Genomic DNA, 21,252 nt, shown 5'->3' with positions numbered 1-21,252 from the left:
GTGGGACCAGTTTTTCGAAGAGTTACGGTTAGAGAAGTTTACATTTGCGATCTTCTGGAAAGGCGGGACAGCGGGGGAGCGTTCGCGCTGGAAAAAATCGAGGATCGAGTATGTTTTGACCCTTTTATTTTGGAATTTAAAATTGGCCCTTACACATTGACTCTTATATACTCATCCGTATATTTTCATCTTTATATTCTGACCCTTACATTTTGAAACTCATACTTTGACTCTTATATGGTGACAAATAATTTTGACCCTCAAACATTGTCTCGTATCCTTTCATCTTCATATTTTGACCCCCACACAGTTATTTTAGAAATGACGAGGATCTTCTGAACGCTAAATTCAATCAATTTTTAGCCGATTTTTTAAATTGCTTTCCATCTTATACGTTTAAAATTGAAAAAAATCTTTTATTATTCTTTTATTGAAATGCAGCCATAATTTTTTTAATTTTCTTTTTATTGCCCTGGAGTCTTCAAAAATTATGATTAAAATTGCAAATTAATAATTTACAGTTTCTAATGGTTGTTCAGTCGTCCTTTATCATCCCTTTGCAATTTCCCCCCTGTCGGACTCATTTCCCGATCTAAAATCCTCTTTGAAAATGTTCAATTTGTTTTCTCCTTTTTTTCATTATGCAATCATAATTTTTAGGGACACCCACGTGCCGTAAAATCCAGTGGAAATTGTCATGTATTTTAGATTATGAAGATGTAAAAACAATCGAGATAACGTTCGAAAGATGATCCATCCGGGCCTTAATGAAAATAAATAGCCTCCTACGGGTAGAGCCACTGCAATTCCCCTCCTGAACACAAAAATAAATGAATAAATGAATAAAACAGCCCCACTAAATTCAAATTCAACGAGCCCAACTTCCCGCCACTAGTTCCGCTGTCGCTCGTTCCCCTCCATGAAAACGTCAAATTGGTTGATAAACACGAATTGAGTACTGGATGCCAACTCGTGCAGATCGTAGTGAGTCCCGTCACACATATAAGCAAGATGGAGGATCTCGCAGTCGAAGTATGCGGCGAAAACGGAGCGTATTATAAGGTTTGCCCTGTGATAAGTATAAGTAAAATAACGTTAATTCGTGGATCCCGACATTCATCGGTTTTTCGAGAATTCAGCTGTTGTTTTATTCGATTTTAAGCCCCTGTACTTCAGACTTTTTCAATGGCTTTACATGAATCCTGGAACGAGCAACGCGCGGCTTGTACGACGCCATGTCCTCCCCATTTGACAGGGCGTGATTTTTCTGTCGAATTATTATTTCACCGAGTTCATTTGCCCAATCTCCCATCCCCATTGGCATCAGCCCCAATCGTCATTCACCCAGAATTGCACTTTTCCGAGGGATTATTCTGACGTGAATTTATCATTTTGGCGACCAATTTTCGCCTCGACTCGAGATGTTGATGGCATTCAGACGATTATTTCGACAATTTTTCACGCATTTTTGTTGCTGTTTTTTCAGGCCTACGTCACCGATGTTTTCGAGGATGAAGTGTTGGTGGCCTTCGACAATGAGTGAGTGTATTATGATTTTTTATTAAAATTCAATCAGGGGTGATTATCAATAGACATGTAGACAGCTCTGAGAATGTCTTGACAATGAGTATTCCCCTTGATTCAGTGTCTTCGTCTTTAAAATCATCTGGAATTCACCAGGTTTTCCATTTTGGTGATTTATTTTCTCCCGGGGATGGTCGAACAAAAGAATGTTGAGTCGCATTCCTTTGTTCCTCCTCCGTGTTCATGTATATATGCACTCCCTTGCACCTGTAAACTCCATGATTCGTCGTTTGAGACATTGTGGAGGTATTTTCCCCCCAGTTATTGATGAATTCCCGGGGGAAAGTTGTTGACAATAGCTCGACATTTTGATTTCTATCGCAGCTGGCAGCCAGAATCAAAGTTTCCATTTGCTCAAGTACGTCTACCAATGAAAGATGGCCCGAAGCCAGAATTCCAGGAGAATCAGGAGATCGAGGTGTACTCGAGGGCCAATGATCAGGAGGCATGTGGTTGGTGGAAAGCGATCATTAAGGTAAATGTTAATTTCAAGGGCCAAGTGCACTGTCAACGAATTATCTGCATTTTTCATGGGTTTTATTCTCCTCAGATGATCAAAGGGGGCTTTCAAGTTGTTGAATACCTCGGCTGGGAGTACAGTTACACAGAAATCGTCTCTGTGGAACGTGTCAGAATGAAAAACACAAATCCACCGATTGATAAGAATACGTTTCACAAGATCGAGATTGATGTACCTGAAGAGCTCAGAGAATTGTAAGATCTCCTCTTTTTTTTCATCATTTCTCATTCGTAGAATTCATCGGTTGGGGATCTTTCGGGGGAATCTGAATAATTGTTGATTTTTTTTAGCGCAAAAATGGATAACGTACACAAGAAATTCCAGAAAGCGATAGGTGCAGCTGTTTGTCGATACATAGCTGACAGAGGAATACTCCTGGCTATTTCACGGAATGAGAACCTCCGCAGGAACAGTAGTATGATACAAGAAATGCACTTCCGAAATCTTTCGCAGAAGGTAATTATCCCCTTTCGATGATAATAATCCCCTCATTGAGAAATTTTTGAGGATTTTTTATTTTGAGCCATTTTATCATTCATTTCGTCATTCATTAATTTCTCTATTATCTCGATTAAAAGTGATTTTAAAATAATATTGAGGTACTCTTTTTGCAGTTGACAAAATTCTCAACAAAAAACATCTCCTAAAATGCCTCCCAGAACAGTTAATTAAATATAATTCAATAATCAACCAAATGTGACAATTTAAAATGTTGAAAAAGGTGATTGCCACTATGAATTATGTATAAATCAATGTTCCCAGGTACTTCTGCTGAAAAGAACAGAAGAAGCAGCTCGTCAACTCGAGTCCACGAAGCTCCAGACAGTCGGGGGGTAAGCAAAACAAATGCCATTGCTATTCGCTCAACATATTTCTCTCCTTGCATTTTACTTCCAATGCAATAATATTCTCCATTCAACGCAATAACTCAAGTATCACATTATGGGTTTTTTGCTCTATCTCTTTGCTCTCTCTCTTTTTCTCTCTGTCAAAACCCAGCCCCGCACCCATTCCATTTGCCATCCTGTCTGTGGTTTAACATCAACTCGTTTCAAAGTCATTATTTACCATTTTTTAATAACTAGGCAAGACCTCGACGTTCCCATAGATGTTCGTTAATGTTTTTCGTTAGGATTTGGTGACGTGGTAGACGAATTACTTTAACTCAATCATTAATTTTCTTTATTAAAGATACAGAAGAAAAAAAAACGAAATTAAAACAGACAGAATGGAATCGAGGTAATTGAACTTGAGAAACGTCAACGCTATCTCGGGCTTTTTTTTTTCAATTTTGAATTATCTTTCTCATTTTTCAGCAAATTTAGATCATCAAACTTTATATATCAGCGTGTCTCAGACTATGAGGCAGGGGCCAGATCAAATCCAAGGTGAGACGTCATCGATTTTGATCGCGATCTCCGTGATTCATTAATTTCGTTTTAGTTTGTTCCATCGATCAAATTCGTCAATTGAAATAATTCAATAATCAATGGTAGATTTTACTTGAGTTGTATGCCGTTTATGAAATTTAGATAAATTCAATGAGCGTATGAATGCGAGAAGATAACAACTAAATGAAATCAATGAAATTCAACACTTATTTTACCATGTGCATGCTACAGTGTTTGTGTAATTTCATTCACGATTAAACAAACATTATGTTTGCTTGGAATCACGTACTCTACATGGAGCAAATTATATCGATTATTATTTTTATTTTATTGTATTTGATACAATGCTGTCGTAGTGTCGATTGTGGGAGGATTACACTGGGGTACAGTGAAACTAGAGTCACTAGTCGTAACACTATTCATTGATTGAGACAATTGCTGGATAATTGTCCTTCAGGTACACGATGGGGGACTCTTGGCCTGCCAATGTTTGAGATACACTGATATATTTTTAGAGATTTATTGAGTATATGGGATGATTCAGCCACTCACCAAATCTGGAGGAAAACAAATACGATAATTCCGATTGTTTAGTGTAAATGTTTAGGAGTTAATTAATTCTGCTGAGAAATGTTGGAATGGTTAATTCAATTTCTTTTTAGAACAGTTCATTTTTTGGATATATCTCTGAATTCACTAGGGATAACGCAATTTTTATGACAAAATTGAAGCAGAAATCTTCGTAAAAAAACTGAAGTATACTAATTAAGTTAATTCCATTTTTTTCCCTCAATGCTGATTTATGCATTGTTAAAAAATTAAATATTGTATTCGAGTTAGATTCCATCATGAGCAATATTTAATTTTTTTTTTCATTTTTTTTTAAATGACAAAAAAAATTAAATATTGTTGATGATAGAATTTAGCTCGAGTGCAATTTCAGACTGACGATCCTCTCTCGTAAGATTGACCTCTCGATCAAATCCGTTCCTAACGAGAGCCTTCAGCATCCCAGAATCACTTGTTGCGTCACTCATTCATAACAATTCGCGAAAGAGAAATGTTTTATTTTTAGTTGATACGGAGTGAGAGAATATCGATCCGCATTCATAGAATTCATAATCTCATATGCATGGGCTCCAATTGCACGCGATGTTTAGTGGGCTTGAGAAACAGGATATTGTTTACAGCGCTATATTTTTCTCCGTTGTTTTCAGCTTTTTATCACGACAGATGACACGACTTCCTTTTGTTTCATGCTTTTATAGATGTGATTGCAAATTTCATTGTGGAACATCCACATTCGTATCATGAGAGTTTCACTATTTTTGCTTTAGAAAAAAAAAGTATAGAGGTTAAGGTTCTGACAATTATCTTGGAATCCGAAAAAAAAATATTGTGGCGATTTTTTTTAGAAAAGAAAGAACTCAAAAAGTCTTCACAGCACAGGAAATGATGAATAAAAAAATTTATCCATGGAGTATTACTTTGAGATCTTTAAAATAATAAAACTTGAACGTAAATTTTCCAATTTTTTTCCACTACATTTCATGAAAAAAATTGCAAGAGAAGAAGTTGTACAGAAAAAACAACATCTATTGACTTTTTTAATAAAAAATGTTCTAAAAACTTGGCAAAATCAAATAATTTTCAATACAAATTTGCAGAAAAAAAAATCCAATAGAATATTTTTCTCCTGAATATTTCGACTCGTCAAAAATAAACGAAATAAAAACCTGACGATTTAAAACTATGAAATTTCAATTGTCATCAGATACACAGACGAATTCAATGTCCGTGAAGACCTGATGGGTCTGGCGATCGGTGCACACGGGGCAAACATCCAGCAGGCGCGAAAAGTCGAGGGAATAACGAATATCGAGTTGGAAGAGAATTCGTGTACATTCAAAATATACGGCGAGGTAATATCGCCAATTGACAATTCTACCCATTGGTACGACTGAATGCACCTGAACACGATGAAATTTTTCATTGCAGACTCACGAGGCTGTGAAGAAAGCACGTTCAATGCTCGAGTACAGTGAGGAGTCCATACAAGTGCCAAGAGTCCTCGTGGGAAAAGTTATTGGAAAGAATGGCCGCATTATTCAGGAAATAGTGGATAAAAGCGGTGTTGTGAGTAGCTATTTATCACGTTTATTCTCATCCCCATTTATTTATAATTTTTCAAATCGTGAATCAACAATGAATTGCTTGCAATAAGTTTTGAGACTTTTTTTAACTGCTTATGAATGCCACAAGAGTTATCCACGGTTCAGCAAGACCGAGATACATTTTTTTTGTTTACAATTTTTACTTTACAATGAGTGTTATTAATCATCTGTGTTATTTTGTTACATTGATTTTCTTCAATTATACTAAAAATAAACGATTGAAACGACAATGGACCAGACTCTGGGGGGGAAGATTCGATTATAATCTAGTCTTACTTATTGCAACGATCGAATTAGTAGTTGAATTATTCAAAGAGATGAAAAATTAATCAAGGATTCAAGATTCAATTGCTTTTTAAGAGGATTTTTTTATGTGACATACAGTGCATTGTTTGTTTTCGGTAGATTACATCTGGCTCGAGTGGGAATGTACATACTGATAGAGTAAGTATATTACCTTATATTGTTTGTGCCTTTATTTCATCTTTTCCATCAAAAACAAACAAATGAGAGATTAAATTGTGGGATAAAGAGAGAAAACATCAGTGATCATTAGATTGAGGAGAGAATAATACTAGTATTCTTGAGAAAATTATACACGAATGTATACATGAACCACTCGGGCCAGTTTTCATTTCTATCAACTTATGAAAAAGCCATTTTAATAATTGAAACGAAAGGTAGGAAAATTTGGATTTTTTTGCAAATGATTTTCTTTTCATTTTTCTTATTTTTGTCAAACACCCCGAGATGTTGATCTCAATTTGCTTTGAATAGAAATGACGGTAATTGCTTATTAAAAATTTTTACTTGTTCGATTTTTTGATATTGAATTTACAAAAATTCATACCTCATCATTCTCACTTTTTAGGATAAAGTCTGGATCTAATCTGGGTGTCTTCATCTGGATAAAGGCACGGATGAAAAACAAAATTGAGTGAAAAATCTGACGCTTTCTCTGAGGAGTTCTATTAGAATTTCATGCAAACTTTATTTATTTTATAAAAGTCAATAGATGTCTAATTACCCACTTTTATTCACTTATCCTTATCCATTTCTGCTAGAAAAAATCTCAAGAGAATAATTCATCTGGAAAAACCACACTCTATTGGCTTTTGCTATAAAAATAAATAAAATACGGATAAAACTCCAATGCTATTTTTCAGAAAAAATTCTAGAATTTCCAATTAAAGTTTTTCATCCGTGAAATCGTTAGACATTTGAATTAATTCATTGTTTGCATTCTTTACTACAGGTTCGAGTGAAAATCGAGGGTGACAATGAGCCACAGCCGACGATTCCTCGTGAAGAGGGTCAGGTTCCGTTCGTTTTTGTTGGGACAGTCGAGAGTATTGCGAATGCAAAAGTACTGTTGGAATATCATTTAGCACACTTAAAGGTAATTTTGATTGATAAAATAAAATTTTCCAATGGTGCACAAGAGCAAATTTGATGGACATGATTGCATGGGGATTTCCAGGAAGTTGAACAACTTCGACAAGAGAAATTGGAGATAGATCAACAGTTGCGAAGCATGCATGGCTCGACAACGGGACCGATGCCCAGTTTTCCACCTGTCAGGCGGGGTATGTCATCGGGGCCTGAGGAGGGCGGTGGAGGTCGTGGTGGACGTGGTGGACAGTCACGGGGACGTGGACGAGGCAGGGCACCAGCACGACACAATGCCGGTAACAATTTTTCCATTTGGGATGGAATTCTTCTTCAAAACTTTATCAAGTGACAGTTCCACTGAAATTTCACTGAAAATTGATTATTTTACGGAAAATTTAATGGGAATTGCAATTTTCAAATCCATTACTCCATGGAAATTCACAGAATTCCAAAAAAAAAATTAATTGATTAAAAATTTAATTAACTACCGAACTTTTCACATTTTTAAAAATAATGATTTCCACTGTGAGATTGGGCATTTTTATCAAGCGATAGTTCCACGGGAATTTCAAGAAATTTCTCAGCGATTTCTATCATCAAATTATGATGATATTAATCGTTTACTTATTATCCAGATAAAAAGTCCATTCACCTCTTGATTTCCTCCATAAATTTCTGCGAACTCACTAGAGATTATAGAATTTTATGAGGACCCTGATATATTTACCAAAAACTCTCATTTCCTCAATTCTCCATCAAACTCTCCATTCTTTCCATTCAAAAAATTATCAAAAATTGTTTTAATGAAGACTCACCAAGTAAAAAATGCTGCTTTGAAATTAATTTCATTCGATAAAAAAATGATTTGAATTTGTCTTTTGTCAACCCACAACTTCCCCAGGCAATCGTAGAGACACGATGGACGGCAACGACGAGCGAGTGAGAGATCTGCCCCCCCGAGGAGGAAGTCATCAAGGCCATCAGGGTGGCAGTGGAGGAAGTTACCCAGGCAACAGACAGGGAAGACCACCTGCACCTCGACGCGATCGTAGAGACGACAGACGTCGAACAACAGACGACGAAGAGACTGTCCTCGACAGCCAAGACGTATCGAGCATCGATCGAGGTAATTAATCAATAACTCTTCATCCCTCTCTCACCCTGCCTCCTCCACTCGCCATCATCAAGCATCACAGCGTCACCAATGAGCTTTTGAATGCAGCATGGGCTAGACGACAAACTCTTGTGACCATCTAACCCAGAAATCCTGGCTCTCCAGGATTCATTAACCACTCGCACGCTTAACACAATCCATGCTCCAATGGGATCAATCAACTAATCAACTAACAGATTAACGTAGATAATTGAAGACACGGATGGTCACGATGGTTTGTTTGTAATACGTGTGTAGAATCTGTATCGAGTGTCGAGGGAAAGCCCAAGGGGAACAGACGAAGGCAGATACGATCAAGAAGACGCAGTGCTACACCAGACACCAGTCAAAAAGGTTATTATTTAAGTAGAGACACAATTTTTTATGTGGAAAACGAAAGAGAGTTAAAATGAACTGTCTTTCATCTTCAATAACGCAAGAATAGCTGAGTGGAATTCCACAATTTTTCATTCATTTTTAAGATATTATTTCAAGTTTTAAAATGAAACCTGTCTCATCCAAATCGCATCATTTGATCCGGAGATATTGGAGATTAAGCAGTTCCATTTTACGTCACTCACCCATAACAATTCACCTCCTCGTGAAATAATATCTTAAAGTCATTGACATCAGCCAATTAATATTCCCTCCAGGCAATTCAGGACAGGCCGACCAGCCCGGTGTAACGAAGGAAGGCACCCCCTCCTCGAAGGACGTCATAAACTCCAATAGCACTGGTCCACAGGGTCCCAAAGGCCAGAGGGATCGTCGTCAACCCCAGTGGCGCACCTCCTCCAACAACAAGCCCAAGGAGACCCTGGTAAATGGTACCAGTGGCTAATAGCTATCCCCCAACTATCTTCTTCAAGCCCCCGAAGAGTAGAAGAAGGATTGACACGATTGAGTGGAGAATAAATAACCGTTAACATCGGAGAAAATCATGAACAACTACTTACCGAGAAAATAACAAACACTGACTACTCTGAAGAAATGGCTGGATCATCTGAGCTAATTGGATACATGACGCTTTACCCGATTATTCAAGGACTTTGAGAGGAACTGATGAGGAACGCAACATAATTAATTGATAATGATTCAACGGAGAATGATTACTTAGTCTACTTACTTACTCGTTCTTCAACACTGTTTGTTACCAATATTAAGGATCAACTGCAGTTGTTTTGATGAGGCATAAGTAATTGAGAAAAATTAAAGGTAAAATCATTTATCATTCTACGTTAAAGTAAATCGTTCTTACGAATACAAAAAATGATGAAAGAAACATTTAACGACATATTAATATCCATGCATGGTTTAGTTTGAAAAAAAAAAAATGATGGCATTTGACTGTCATTGCGTTTGATAAATATGGACACATTCATTGGGATATTGATTGAGAGCGTGGGGATGATGAATATCTATTGGAGGTGGCATTGCACTCTCGTGTGCACAGGGCTTGTTTCGTTGAGTAAGTGAGTGACATAAATGTTTTGAGACCCTTCCCGGATTATGAAACCGTGCCTCACGTTTTTTAAAAATGATTAAAAAAAAAAATGCCACGAGACGGTGTCTCGATGGCGATCAACGACCTTTATTGAGAAATAAAATGATGTTTGTCTCTCGTCAGGATCAAGTGATTCAATGGTTGATCTTATTGGGATTCTAAACAGAGGATCAGTCAAATTTAACTCGTGAAAGGAAGAATTCAATTATTCTGGGAGCTTTGGGGTAATTGGTGAAACAATGGTTATGATACAGGGTCGTTTGACGAGGTAAATTTGATGTGATTGATGAATAAAAATAAACCGAGTGAAATTAGCATCCATTACGAATTGTGATCGGCAGCTTGGTAAATTGAATTTTCGTATTTAACGAATTATCGGCTCCCAATGATGTTTCCTCATTACTTTCTAATTGCACAATGTTGAATTGTTTTTTAACAACTTTATCCAACATTTTTTTTTTCTTATTTGATTACTATTATTTTCCTTTTTTTGTCCAAGATTTACTATTTTTCCCTCAATTTTTTTTATTAACCCATCATTATGTTTCCAGTTTGAGTGATTAGTTTGTAATTGCGATAAAAATCGTGAAGAGAAAAACATTTTGTTGGTTGATATTTGAAGGGAATTAATGGCTTTTGGTCCTTTTGTACGACATAATTATTGTTCCTTAATTTATACGAATTATTTTTGCTCGTCATACCTATAATCTGTCAATAATGATGATTCCTGGATTGATTAGAGAAAATTATGAAATTGCTAATTGGCAGATGGAAATGACTAAAATTTCAAAAAGAAAGTGAATGAACATGTGAAAAAAAAACAGATTCACAGAATGAAAAATCAATATATTTAGCGATACCAATGTATGATGTGCCAGACAAGAGGAAAAAACAATGATACATGTTTTATGATATCTAAAGTCTAGCTGAAAGTGCAGATTTAGCGCATTACCTTTATTACTATATTACTACTTAGTCGAAAAGATACGAAAAAAAAATCATAAAAAAATGTGGATGTCTGAACAAATAAATTAGCTTTACTATACTAAGCTATTAAACAAAAAATACAAAAAAAAATCATTAAAAATACTTTTAAAAAACACGTAAAAATAAAAAAATACAAAAGTAATAGATGATCACTTAGTCAGCGGTTTTAAATTGTCTCGCGGTGTTGCCTTGTTCCAATTTAAAACAGTTGTCTTTAATCTCTTCTTCCGGACATGACAACAACTTAATCGGACGTGTCTCAAAATGAATCATTGCAAAGCAATAAACGTATACACTGATGATGGTTGATTGCAAAGAAAAAATGATTAATAAATAAAAAAAACTAAACAAAGTACGTATTTTGACACCTTAAATAATTGTAAACGGAACTGTGTGCGCTGCCAATTTGGTTTGAAATGAGAAAAAATAATGATTAAGGTCGAGTTTTTGGCAGCCCATGAACACTGAGATATCCCCCAACTTGCTTGTTTCAGATACATTTGTATTGATTGCAATTGTGCATAATTTAAGGAATAAAACATTTCTGTACATAATTTGCATTTTATTTTCCCCCTGGATATTCGTAATGTTCATCTTGATGGAAATAATTTGGCTCTGTATTACCATAAAATTCCCGGCAGTTATTTTTACCTTGTTGTTTATAAATTATTTCATCAATCTTCCTAAAAAAGTGAACTTTCCAAATTTTTTTCAGATTTTTAGTTGATTCTGTATCTACTCACGATTGAGAGGCCAATGAAACCCTCGGAGGCGCGAGAAATGTCGAAATAAAAATTTTTTTTCACCCGGGGCCAAAGTGCCAGATCTTGAATTTTTTCCGGGGGAAAGCCGAAAGTGTCCATTTTACCCCACCCGCCCCTATTTTTTATATACATAACAATAAATAATGTAAATATCCTGTTGTAGTTGTGAATAAGGGAGAGTGGGGTAAAACGGCCCCTTTTGACTTTTTTTGTGATACTCTTAACTCTGGAATAAATTCATAAATTGAGATCAATCTAGGCTCATTCTAAAGGGGAAGAAGTGTAGTTTCCATGGAAAAAAAAATTATTCCATTTTATTTAAAAGTGAATGAGCTGCTAACATTTTTCAAAAAATGAAAAGGGGCCGTTTTACCTCACGTTCCCTAAAATCATTATGTTTAATTCAATTTTCAAATGAATTCGAAAATTCATCACTTCTCCATCGTCGGCACGTTATCATGAGCCTTCTTACCGGCAATATCCAGCTACAAGCGCCCCCGCAAGTTCCGCGGAACACCTCCTCCGTCAAGAGATTTTACCCACAAAAGTGGCCCCCACTCGCGCCCCTCCTTCCCTCTAGTCCCCATGATTGTGACCAAGTCAACGTGTGAAGTGTCTGTCAGTCCGTGCGAAGTGCTCCAAACCCCCGACAAATACAAAACCCAAACTTCACCACATCATCCCCACCTCAGTCATCCCCTCAAGTGCGAAAAAACCCGCCGTAAAAATAATCCCCCGGTCGTGATACCCGAACAACCCATGGATTAACTCCAATTTTAGCCCGTGCAACAAGTGAAAGCTGATGTTTCCCCATCGACGCACGGAAATACCAGTTTATCGGATTCTCGGTGAGTCACATTTCAGCAATTGAATCACTCTGAAGCGCACAGAGATAACGAATCCCCGACCGACGTAGTCCCCCGTCGTAAAATAGCCGTTGTCCTTGGTACATTGAAAACGACTTTGGTGTTTCCAAAATGGAGTGACATTCGCCTGGTGTTAAACCCATCATTGATCGCTCCTATTTTTGAGGTTAATGGGTTATTAACCCTCAAAAGCATCAGTTCCCCCCCGCGAATTGTCGTGACAGTGCGCAATAAAAGAAATGGGGAGAAAATAATTCCAATATTTACGTCCAGCTTTTCCTCATTTCACCCAATGGAGGCGCCAGGGTCGTGTTCACTCGCCCTCACCCCCTCGTTCAGCTCCTTCCCCACCGCGATTTCCTCATGGATTCGCTGACGATGGGCTTTTGTCGCAGCACTAGCCAGTTCACAATCACGTATCAAGAGCATCAGCTGTTTCGGCCAGTTGTCAATGCTGAAACCACTGTGAATCAATCGAAAGTCACTTATTCATTCTCCCGAGGATGGAAAGGAGGTGAACGAGTGGGGGGTAATCGTGAAATCGAAATATTTTCACCTTCCGTGAAATTTCGCTCTATGAATTATTTAGAGACTGGCGATTTGTTCGTTATCAACGCACGTACCGCTAATTTATTGGTTCTCTGGAGTTACAGGAGGTACTTCAAAGCTTTACGAATACACTTCGATTTTTAAACTTATTAAAAATTGATAGGAATTTCCAGGAAATTCAAATTTCCTTAATTTTATCATTTCAGACATTTTGTGTATAAATGAAGACATCGGCATAATCATAATGTTTAATTGCAATTAAATTTTCAATAATTTTTTATTATTAAATTAGCCATCAATTTAAATATTCAAATTCCGAATTATTTTATCAACCAATAATTGAGAAATTTAAATTACCAATTTTATCAACGCACGTACCGCTAATTTATTGGTTCTCCGGAGTCACAGGAGGTACTTCAAAGCTTTACGAATACACTTCGATTTTTAAACTTATTAAAAATTGATAGGAATTTCCAGGAAATTCAAATTTCCTTAATTTTATCATTTCAGACATTTTGTGTATAAATGAAGACATCGGCATAATCATAATTTTTAATTGCAATTAAATTTTCAATAATTTTTTATTATTAAATTAGCCATCAATTTAAATATTCAAATTCCGAATTATTTTATCAACCAATAATTGAGAAAATTAAATTACCAATTTTATTATATTTATTTTTCAAATTTCAATGAAGTAATAACTTGATTATTGTAAGAGATGCAACTTCTCATAATATTGCTAATGTTATGATTGATGCAATTACATCGAAGTAAAATTATTATTATTATTATTATTATTATTATTATTATTATCATTATTGATGCCGATCTATGAATCCAAGTTCCATTCTTTATTTTTGAAAGGAGATTGTTAACAAAGACACTATTATTATACTGGTCATTTTGACAATCGTGCCAAAGTACTACTTATTATTTATTCTTTATTTTAAATTTTGTTCACGTAATTTGGGTGTTATCAGAAGCAACTCAGGAGGTAAAGCTATATGGATACAGTATGATGTTTCATCTTATTAACAAATAGTTGGAAATTTCGACTGTTTTAACATTATCAAAAATAATTTCAGGCATTTTGCTTGCAAATAAAGAGTCAAATCGCAAGTTTCGTTCTTTATTTTTGTAAGGAACTTGTTTATAGAAACATTATTACGATGAAAAATGTCATTTCGATAATAATGATGCATAAATCAAATAAATAATTCATTATTTATTTTATTTATGCATCAGTTTTGAGTTTACGTAATTTATTCGTCTCCTGGATATGTTGGAGAATTGTCTCCCAAATTATCGTAAAGTAGGTGAAGCTTAAACAAAATGAAAATGATTGGTGGATTACTTCATACTCTGAATAATTCCGAGGTGGAATATCATAATTTTTACTGATTCCGCACGAAGGCCCCGTTTCTCTCATACTGTGATTAATTTATCCACCAGATTTATGTCGGTAAATCTATGTGGAGGGTTGAGACCCTGAATGTCATTGTGACGAGGATGTAATAAACACTGAGGATGATGAAAGAAGGCGAGTCTGTCAGTGGTTGCAATACCGCTCCTGCCAGAGCGAGGAGGTATTTGCCGAGGTTTTCGTTGAGGAGATTGTTGTACTCTAGTCCGTTCCTGGGACAGAGGATCACTAGGGCAGCGAGCTCCAGCAACAGGAGCAACAAAGGTATTCATTCACGTGAAAAAATTCATCGAGAAACCTAGCGAATACGCTAGCAAATTCTATTGAATTTCCATTTCGCAGAGAAGTTTGCACTGAATTTTGAATTATTTCGAAGCTTTGGCCTCTGCGGTCGTTGGCTGATTTGAAGATGAAAGTTTTAAATGTGGGAATAACAAAAAAATTAATCATCGAGTCAATATTTCTCTCCTTCCGCATTATTTATTTATTTCTACAAACAAACCAAAAAAACAAAATAATCTAATCTTTCACATCGAGCTATTGAGCTTTTGAAAATGCCCGATGGAAAATATTCTATAGAAAGAAATTAATACAATTTATTCTATTGAAATATTTTCTGCAGAAAGTCCTTGGCTCAAATTTCCCAAGATATTTTGTTTGATTTTTCTAATGAATAAAAATGTTGAAGTGGCAAAAAAACAATTAGAAATGTCGAAGAATTCCTATGAAAAATGTTTCGATAGAAAAAATTATGTAGAAAGATAAAATTCTGTTCATTTTTTTTTAACAAAACAGTTTCTATTAAACATTTTCTGTAAAAAAACTAGAGCTAATGAAATTCTCAAAGAAGTGCAATTTTCAATTCAATTGGCTGGGCACTTCCATGAAATTTTTTTCTGCGTGTTTTTATCCTCCTCGATGGAATGATCGAAGAGGATAAAAATATCAAGACTGGGATGGTTGGATTACAGGCAAGGATGGGAATGCTGGGAAGACTATTGATGTAGAGAAGGGGGAGGCCAGGGGGACCAGTGGGTCTAGCCATCTGCAGTATCACAGCTCGGACCTTCATCGGGCCACCAGCAAGGGCTCGGTTTTGTCAACAGCAGGAAAGGTTCGTTGGCTTAAAAGCATAGCTAAAACAACTGCACTTCTGAAGTTATTCTAAAAAATCATGCCCAATTAATTCTATGAATTTTCCTTTGCTATAGTTTCCGCATGAATAACTTTGAATTCAATTAAGATACCGGGATTTTCCCGAGGAAATTTTCTGTGGACTAATTTCATTGTTCTTACTTTTTACTCATATGACCGTAATTTTTAATGAGCCGGAAAAAATTGCTCAATTAAATTCGTAGAATCTTCCTCATTCTTCTAAATTTTCAATCCCATTGAATAGATTTTACGAACGTTGATATTATTCGAAAGTCTAGTGGCATCAAACTTAAATTTCGCGTTTCCTCAGTCGTCTCCTCCTAATTAATAAAAATTACAAAATTGCATGAAACATTTTTATATTCAACGACTTGTCCACAAGTCTGAATAATATTCAAATTATTCCAGCGTCTCCATTAATCAAAATTGCGAGATTGGATTGAGTATTTTAGCAGTCAACGACTATCGTAAAAACCGATTTCATAATCATTCAACATTCACTTCCAGAGTTGTGAAAATGGCCTGGTTGAGTGTCCACTGTGTTTAGCAGAGTTGCCCCTCGAACTATTTCCAATAATCCAGTCGTGTCACCATCGCAGCTGTTACGACTGCTTCCAGCAGTATCTGAGGGTTGAGATATCCGAGTCACGTGTCAACATTGCATGTCCAGAGTGCGCCGAGCCACTTCATCCAAACGGTGAGGAGATTCGCATGAATGTTAATCAAGCAATGATATGCAGTGACTGTCGCATTTCCCTCGTCACGCACACGTTTTTTTCTCTCTCTAGACATTCGAATGATCTTGAATGATCAAGTTCAGCTGGAAAAGTACGAGGATTTCATGGTCAGAAGGGTGTTGGCTGTCGAGCCTGACGCCAGATGGTGTCCAGCCCCCGACTGCTGCTTCGCTGTTATCGCCAGTGGCTGCGCTTCTTGCCCTAAATTAAGATGTGAGAGACCTGGATGTGACTCCTACTTCTGTTATCACTGCAAAGCTCGGTGGCATCCCAATCAGACTTGCGATGCTGCCAGGGCGCAGAGGTCCCAGCATTACGATCGTACTTCATCGCTCAGCTTCAGTCAGAGTGATTCACAACACAGTGAGTCTATTTTTAAATAATTGAACTTGTTTGAGACTTTATTTTCTCGTTGATCTCATGCATTCGTCGATTCCTCGGGCATTCGACAATTAATCGCCACTAATTTCTCTTGTTTATTTTATCTGTGGGAATTGTTATCTGATGATTAATGTAATGATGATTCAGGGGATGATATCAAACCGTGCCCGAGGTGTCAAGTGCTTATCGTTAAGATGGACGATGGCAGCTGTAATCACATGACTTGCGCCGTTTGTGGGGCTGAATTTTGCTGGCTGTGTATGAAGGAAATCAGTGATCTCCATTATCTCAGGTGAAATGTCATTGTTATCGGCAATTATTTTCGCGAATAATCCATTCTCATTGGGGTTTTCTCAATTTTTTTCACGTTTGGGGGAAAATTTTAGTCTGAAATGAATTATTATCTAATTGATGATCGAATAATAAAATTCCTAATTTGATGTGCGAATTCCTGGGGTGAAAGCGTCTTAAATCGTTATCTCCTGAGGAAAAGGTGGCATTTAGATGAGTCAGGGCTTATTTTGAGGCTTGAAAAAATACTTTGAGAATGAAATGTCATTTTTATTGAGGTTTTATCATTTTTTATGCGAGTTTTATCAACTCAAGTTGGAAATTGTGATATGTCCGTTTTCCCCATTTAATTAAATAATAGGAAATGTAAAAAAAAAATTTAGAGGATTTTCTGAACTTGAAAAAAAATTCCAATGCGATTTGGATGAGTCAGCGCCCATTTCAAAGCTCGAAAAAAATCAGGAAATTTCACTCAGCCATTCTCGACTTATTCGCTATTGCAGACAGACAATTCAACTCAAATTTCCTGTTTTACCACTTTACAATTAAATTCTACTTGTGATCATTGTTTTATTTTGCTAGTCCCTCTGGCTGCACATTCTGGGGTAAAAAGCCATGGTCACGAAAGAAAAAAATCCTCTGGCAACTTGGCACCCTCGTGGGTGCACCAGTCGGCATTGGCCTTGTTGCTGGAATCGCAGTTCCTGCCATGATAATAGGTTAGAAAAATAAACCCAGTATTTTTTTTCAACAAAAATGTTCTCAAGAGAAATCACGAAAATTCGGATGTTTGAATTCAGGTATTCCCGTCTGGGTCGGCCGCAAGTTGTATACAAGATACGAACAAGATAATAAACACAAGAGAAATGCTCTCATCGCGGGCGGGGTAACGGCATCGGTAAGTCCATACTTTATTTATTATTCATCCCGAGATTATTGTGACTCGAGAGTGAGACGGTAAGGGCGTTAGAGAAAGTGCCAGGTATCGGGTGAAACAGAGATTTATTTGGGGGTATTTCACATTGAAAGACAATTTTCCAACACACTCGTGAAATCATCAATCAAACAAACGTTCTCGGCATAAAAAAATGCGGTATTCATTTGCATACCGGTCTCCGGGGATTGGAGTTGATATTATTTTGATGATAAAAAACTTGAATTTTTTTTATGGTCAGTATAAAGTTGATGCAAATGACGAAACATACAAAATCTTATGCTATTACTTTCGAAGAAAATACTCGGAGATATTTTTCGCTCGTTGATGTTACAAAATTTAATTAAAAAACGTTTTTTCCACTGATTCTATTAAAGATCATGCAAGTTTGTTGTGTTATTTTTTCAAGGGATATTTTGATAGGAAAAAGTCAATGTATTTTCTTGCATTCAAAATTTTTTATCATAATAAAATCGATGACGAAAAATTGAGAATTCTTGCTCGAGTTCTCGTAAAAAATCGCAATTCATAATTTATGATTTCGACAGGCTTAGTGCGAAAAAACAGATAGAATTCTTACAGAAAGTGCTAGATTTTTTAGAAAAGATGAGTTTAGAACAGACACTTCTGAATTTTTCAGAAAAATCAACTCATTGAATAAAAAAAAAAAATAGGGAATAAAAAAAAAATAGGGAATAAAAAATTTTGAATTCTCGACAAATTCTTTTCTGAAAGAGTCAAAAGTGTCCGTTTTCCCCCACTGCTTAAAATAATAAACCCACCATACATTACAATAATTCTCTACGTAAATACGTAAATTACAATATCGATTTCTCTCGTTTATTCTTAAACTTTCTTTCAGCTGAGCATATGCAAATGCAATACATATCGTCATTCGTTTTCTCCTAAAATTCCCCCAAAGCTTCATGCCCCCAAAGCCACTATAGAGCCTCAGTCTCGATAAATTGCGGTTCGATTTCATAAACTTTTTGGCTCACTACCGTTCCCCCAGAGTGAATCACTCGCCAACGAGCCCCTCACTCTCTCTCTCCCCATAGAAATCGAGCCAGAAACATCGTCCCCTCGACGAAAGTCCCTACAACGTCAATTAAAAAATCCCCACCATTAAATACTGAAATACTGTTCTGTTCTCTTACAAAATAAGCCCAAAAAAATATAAATGAACATTCCTCCAAACCGTCGAAACATAGAGTGGATAAACATCACATATATTCACCTTCAATTACATTATTCTCAAAATGTTCGACAAAACTTGTTACTTAATATCTCATATCGTCAGTGAATTAAAAATCTACTTTGCTGCCTCGATGCTGTCGACATTGAGCACTCCATCCCTGTGAAAATCCTCGAGTACATCAATGAGCCTCTGCTCAGTGAGTGGATCCCCAAAGGCCACATCAACAGAGCCAATACAAAGTAGTAGAGCTAATAGTTGTGATCTTCGATAATCCCTGTCAAGATCATCCCTACCATAGCCCAATTCCTCGCCAATATCGAGGCCAAGTGATCGACAAGTTGTCGTTAGTGTCTCCCAGTACTTGTCCAACAAGCCAGGTGTGTTAATTCTCCTCAATTCAGTGGGGACTGAGCTCACAAGCAGCAGAGCAATGTCGTTAGTTGGTCGACTGTAAGTGACCATTTGCCAATCGAGAATGGCGCACTTGCAGTTGCCATCCTCGTCGTTCTTGAACAACAAATTATTGCACCAGAAATCCGTGTGGGTGATGAGTGCCAGGGGGTCCTCAGGCGCAAGTAACGATGAGATAATCTCTTTAGTCTTGGGTCTGAGCGCCAGCAGCGACTCTAGGACGGCCTCAAGACCGGGTCGACGCTCCAAAAAGTGGGCCAACTGGGGCAGGCCACGCTCAACCAGCATCTGATACGAGTCCGTTGCCCTGGCCGTTTGAAATAAAAATTGATAACGCTCGGACAGTGGTGTCGCCTCCCTGACCTTAAGTGTGAGTGATAGCGCGTGGAGACAAGCGACTGCGCTCAATGCCGCTTCGGTTTGTCTTAATGTCAGGCCGCGGGAGACTTGGGCACCCTCGAAGCCGCGATTACGTAAATTTTCAAGAACTAGGAAAGACTCGGGGGGCTCTGGGGTGTCCTCAGTGCCACCGGCTGGCTTGTAATGGGCGTGAATGCACTTTGGGATTGGAAGCTCGATGCACTCGGTCTCGGACGAAAGTTGCTTCTTCAGAAATGCCTCCAGATCGGTGACAACCTGGAAAAATAATAAATCCAGTGAATTCCGCGAGGATTTTCGTAGGAAAACGATTTTTTAAAAAATTGTTTAGTCGCCAGAGATAATTGGGGGAGAGACAGTTCATGGGTTCATGGGGTTCTAAGGGGAATGTTTGATAGGGAATATTTTGTAGGGAAAAGACGTTTGATTTTTCTCTCGAATTTTTTTATATGTGGAATCCAACAGATCGGTAACAACCTGACAAAAATAATAAATCCATTAAATTCCGCGACGATTTCCGGATGAAAATGATTTTAGAAAATTTTTCAATAGGAAAGATTTCTATTGAAAAATTCGGAATTTTTCATTTTTCATAAAATTTGAAAAAACGTTTGATTTTTCTCTCAATTTTTTTCAAGTGTGAAATCCTCCAGATCGATGACAATCTGACAAAAATAATAAATTCATTAAATTCCGCGACAATTTCCATATGAAAATGATTTTAAAAAATTTGCAGTCGCCAGTGGATCGAGTATTTTTGTTTCGTTAGAATGGATAATTGGGGGGAATACAATTAATGATGTTTTTAAAGGGGAATATTTGATAAGGAAGATTTCTACTGAAAAATTCTGAATTTTTCATTTTTCATAGAATTTTAACAGAACTCTGACTGAAATTCAATAATTTCTCTGAAAAAAAAACCTTCAATTTTTCTCCCAATCATCTCAAATCCTCCAGATCGGTGACAACCTGACAAAAATAATAAATCCATCAAATTCCGCGAGGATTATCGTACGAAAACGATTTTAAAAAAATGTTTCCCTCACCTGAGTGTAAAACTTGATCTCCCGCAGATCGAACTGCGCCTCAGTAACGAAGAACCGATTGAACGGGTCTTGTGGGAGTAATTTGACAATGACATTGAGACGATTGTTATCGTTACCAAGAGTGTAATCAATGGTGACAGCTAGAATATCACTGAGTACAGACTCCCCCGCGGTGCACCCTGGATTCACCTCGAAGTCATTGACACTGATGCTGGAGCCTTCTCCATGATGAATCATGAGGATGTTCTCGAGCCATTCCTTCGTGACAGGCGTCGCTGGCCACTCGGTGGCCCCCGAGGCATCAGTGTCCTCACTGTCAGACATTTTCACCGTCTGCGTCAACCCAATCCCCTATTTTCCGGGACAATCCACCCCCGTCGAACTCGAAACACCAGATCCCCCCCCCCCCCC

The 21,252-nt window shown here is 37.1% G+C and overlaps 3 protein-coding genes across 8 annotated transcripts in view; 2 read left to right on the top strand and 1 right to left on the bottom strand.

Moving 5' to 3' along the window:
* Positions 1 to 969: 969 nt before the first annotated feature.
* Positions 970 to 11,259, top strand: LOC107045372 (synaptic functional regulator FMR1). Of its 4 annotated transcripts, XM_015267648.1 has the most exons (16): positions 970 to 1,062; positions 1,487 to 1,539; positions 1,909 to 2,059; positions 2,135 to 2,298; positions 2,395 to 2,560; positions 2,867 to 2,937; positions 3,296 to 3,343; positions 3,421 to 3,492; positions 5,270 to 5,417; positions 5,494 to 5,631; positions 6,075 to 6,113; positions 6,925 to 7,068; positions 7,150 to 7,357; positions 7,963 to 8,187; positions 8,473 to 8,568; positions 8,868 to 11,259. In XM_015267648.1, the coding sequence occupies exons 1-16, from the start codon at positions 1,012 to 1,014 to the stop codon at positions 9,053 to 9,055; spliced, it is 1,962 nt and encodes a 653-aa protein (XP_015123134.1). In that variant the 5' UTR covers positions 970 to 1,011; the 3' UTR covers positions 9,056 to 11,259. The 4 variants fall into 4 exon arrangements, with proteins under 4 accessions (XP_015123134.1, XP_015123131.1, XP_015123132.1 ...); XM_015267645.1 differs by lacking the exons at positions 3,296 to 3,343; positions 3,421 to 3,492; XM_015267646.1 differs by lacking the exons at positions 3,296 to 3,343; positions 3,421 to 3,492; positions 6,075 to 6,113.
* A 769-nt stretch (positions 11,260 to 12,028) lies between these two features.
* LOC107045347 (E3 ubiquitin-protein ligase RNF19A) overlaps positions 12,029 to 21,252 on the top strand; it is a 15,102-nt gene continuing 5,878 nt past the window's right edge. For 2 of the 3 annotated variants that reach the window (XM_015267607.1, XM_015267609.2), the window contains exons 1-8: positions 12,029 to 12,317; positions 14,340 to 14,574; positions 15,282 to 15,424; positions 15,973 to 16,162; positions 16,254 to 16,565; positions 16,731 to 16,875; positions 17,457 to 17,593; positions 17,675 to 17,772. In XM_015267607.1, the coding sequence (XP_015123093.1) occupies positions 14,415 to 14,574; positions 15,282 to 15,424; positions 15,973 to 16,162; positions 16,254 to 16,565; positions 16,731 to 16,875; positions 17,457 to 17,593; positions 17,675 to 17,772 (1,185 nt within the window). In that variant the 5' untranslated portion in view covers positions 12,029 to 12,317; positions 14,340 to 14,414. Of the gene's footprint in view, positions 12,318 to 12,761; positions 12,992 to 14,339; positions 14,575 to 15,281; positions 15,425 to 15,972; positions 16,163 to 16,253; positions 16,566 to 16,730; positions 16,876 to 17,456; positions 17,594 to 17,674; positions 17,773 to 21,252 lie in introns of those variants that run through there. The other variant, XM_015267608.1, reaches the window with a different exon arrangement.
* LOC107045348 lies at positions 17,792 to 21,228 on the bottom strand. Its single transcript, XM_015267610.2, has 2 exons — positions 20,842 to 21,228; positions 17,792 to 20,053 (listed from the first exon to the last, which is right to left on the bottom strand). Exons 1-2 carry the CDS (start codon positions 21,163 to 21,165, stop codon positions 19,121 to 19,123), a joined length of 1,257 nt encoding a protein of 418 aa, XP_015123096.1. The 5' UTR covers positions 21,166 to 21,228; the 3' UTR covers positions 17,792 to 19,120.

This window comes from Diachasma alloeum, unplaced genomic scaffold (genome assembly GCF_001412515.2).
Source record: "Diachasma alloeum isolate Michigan unplaced genomic scaffold, Dall2.0 Dall_scaffold_00914, whole genome shotgun sequence".
NCBI lineage: Eukaryota > Metazoa > Arthropoda > Insecta > Hymenoptera > Braconidae > Diachasma > Diachasma alloeum.
Note: the sequence above shows the minus strand (reverse complement) of the source record. Positions and strands in the feature narration are given on the sequence as shown.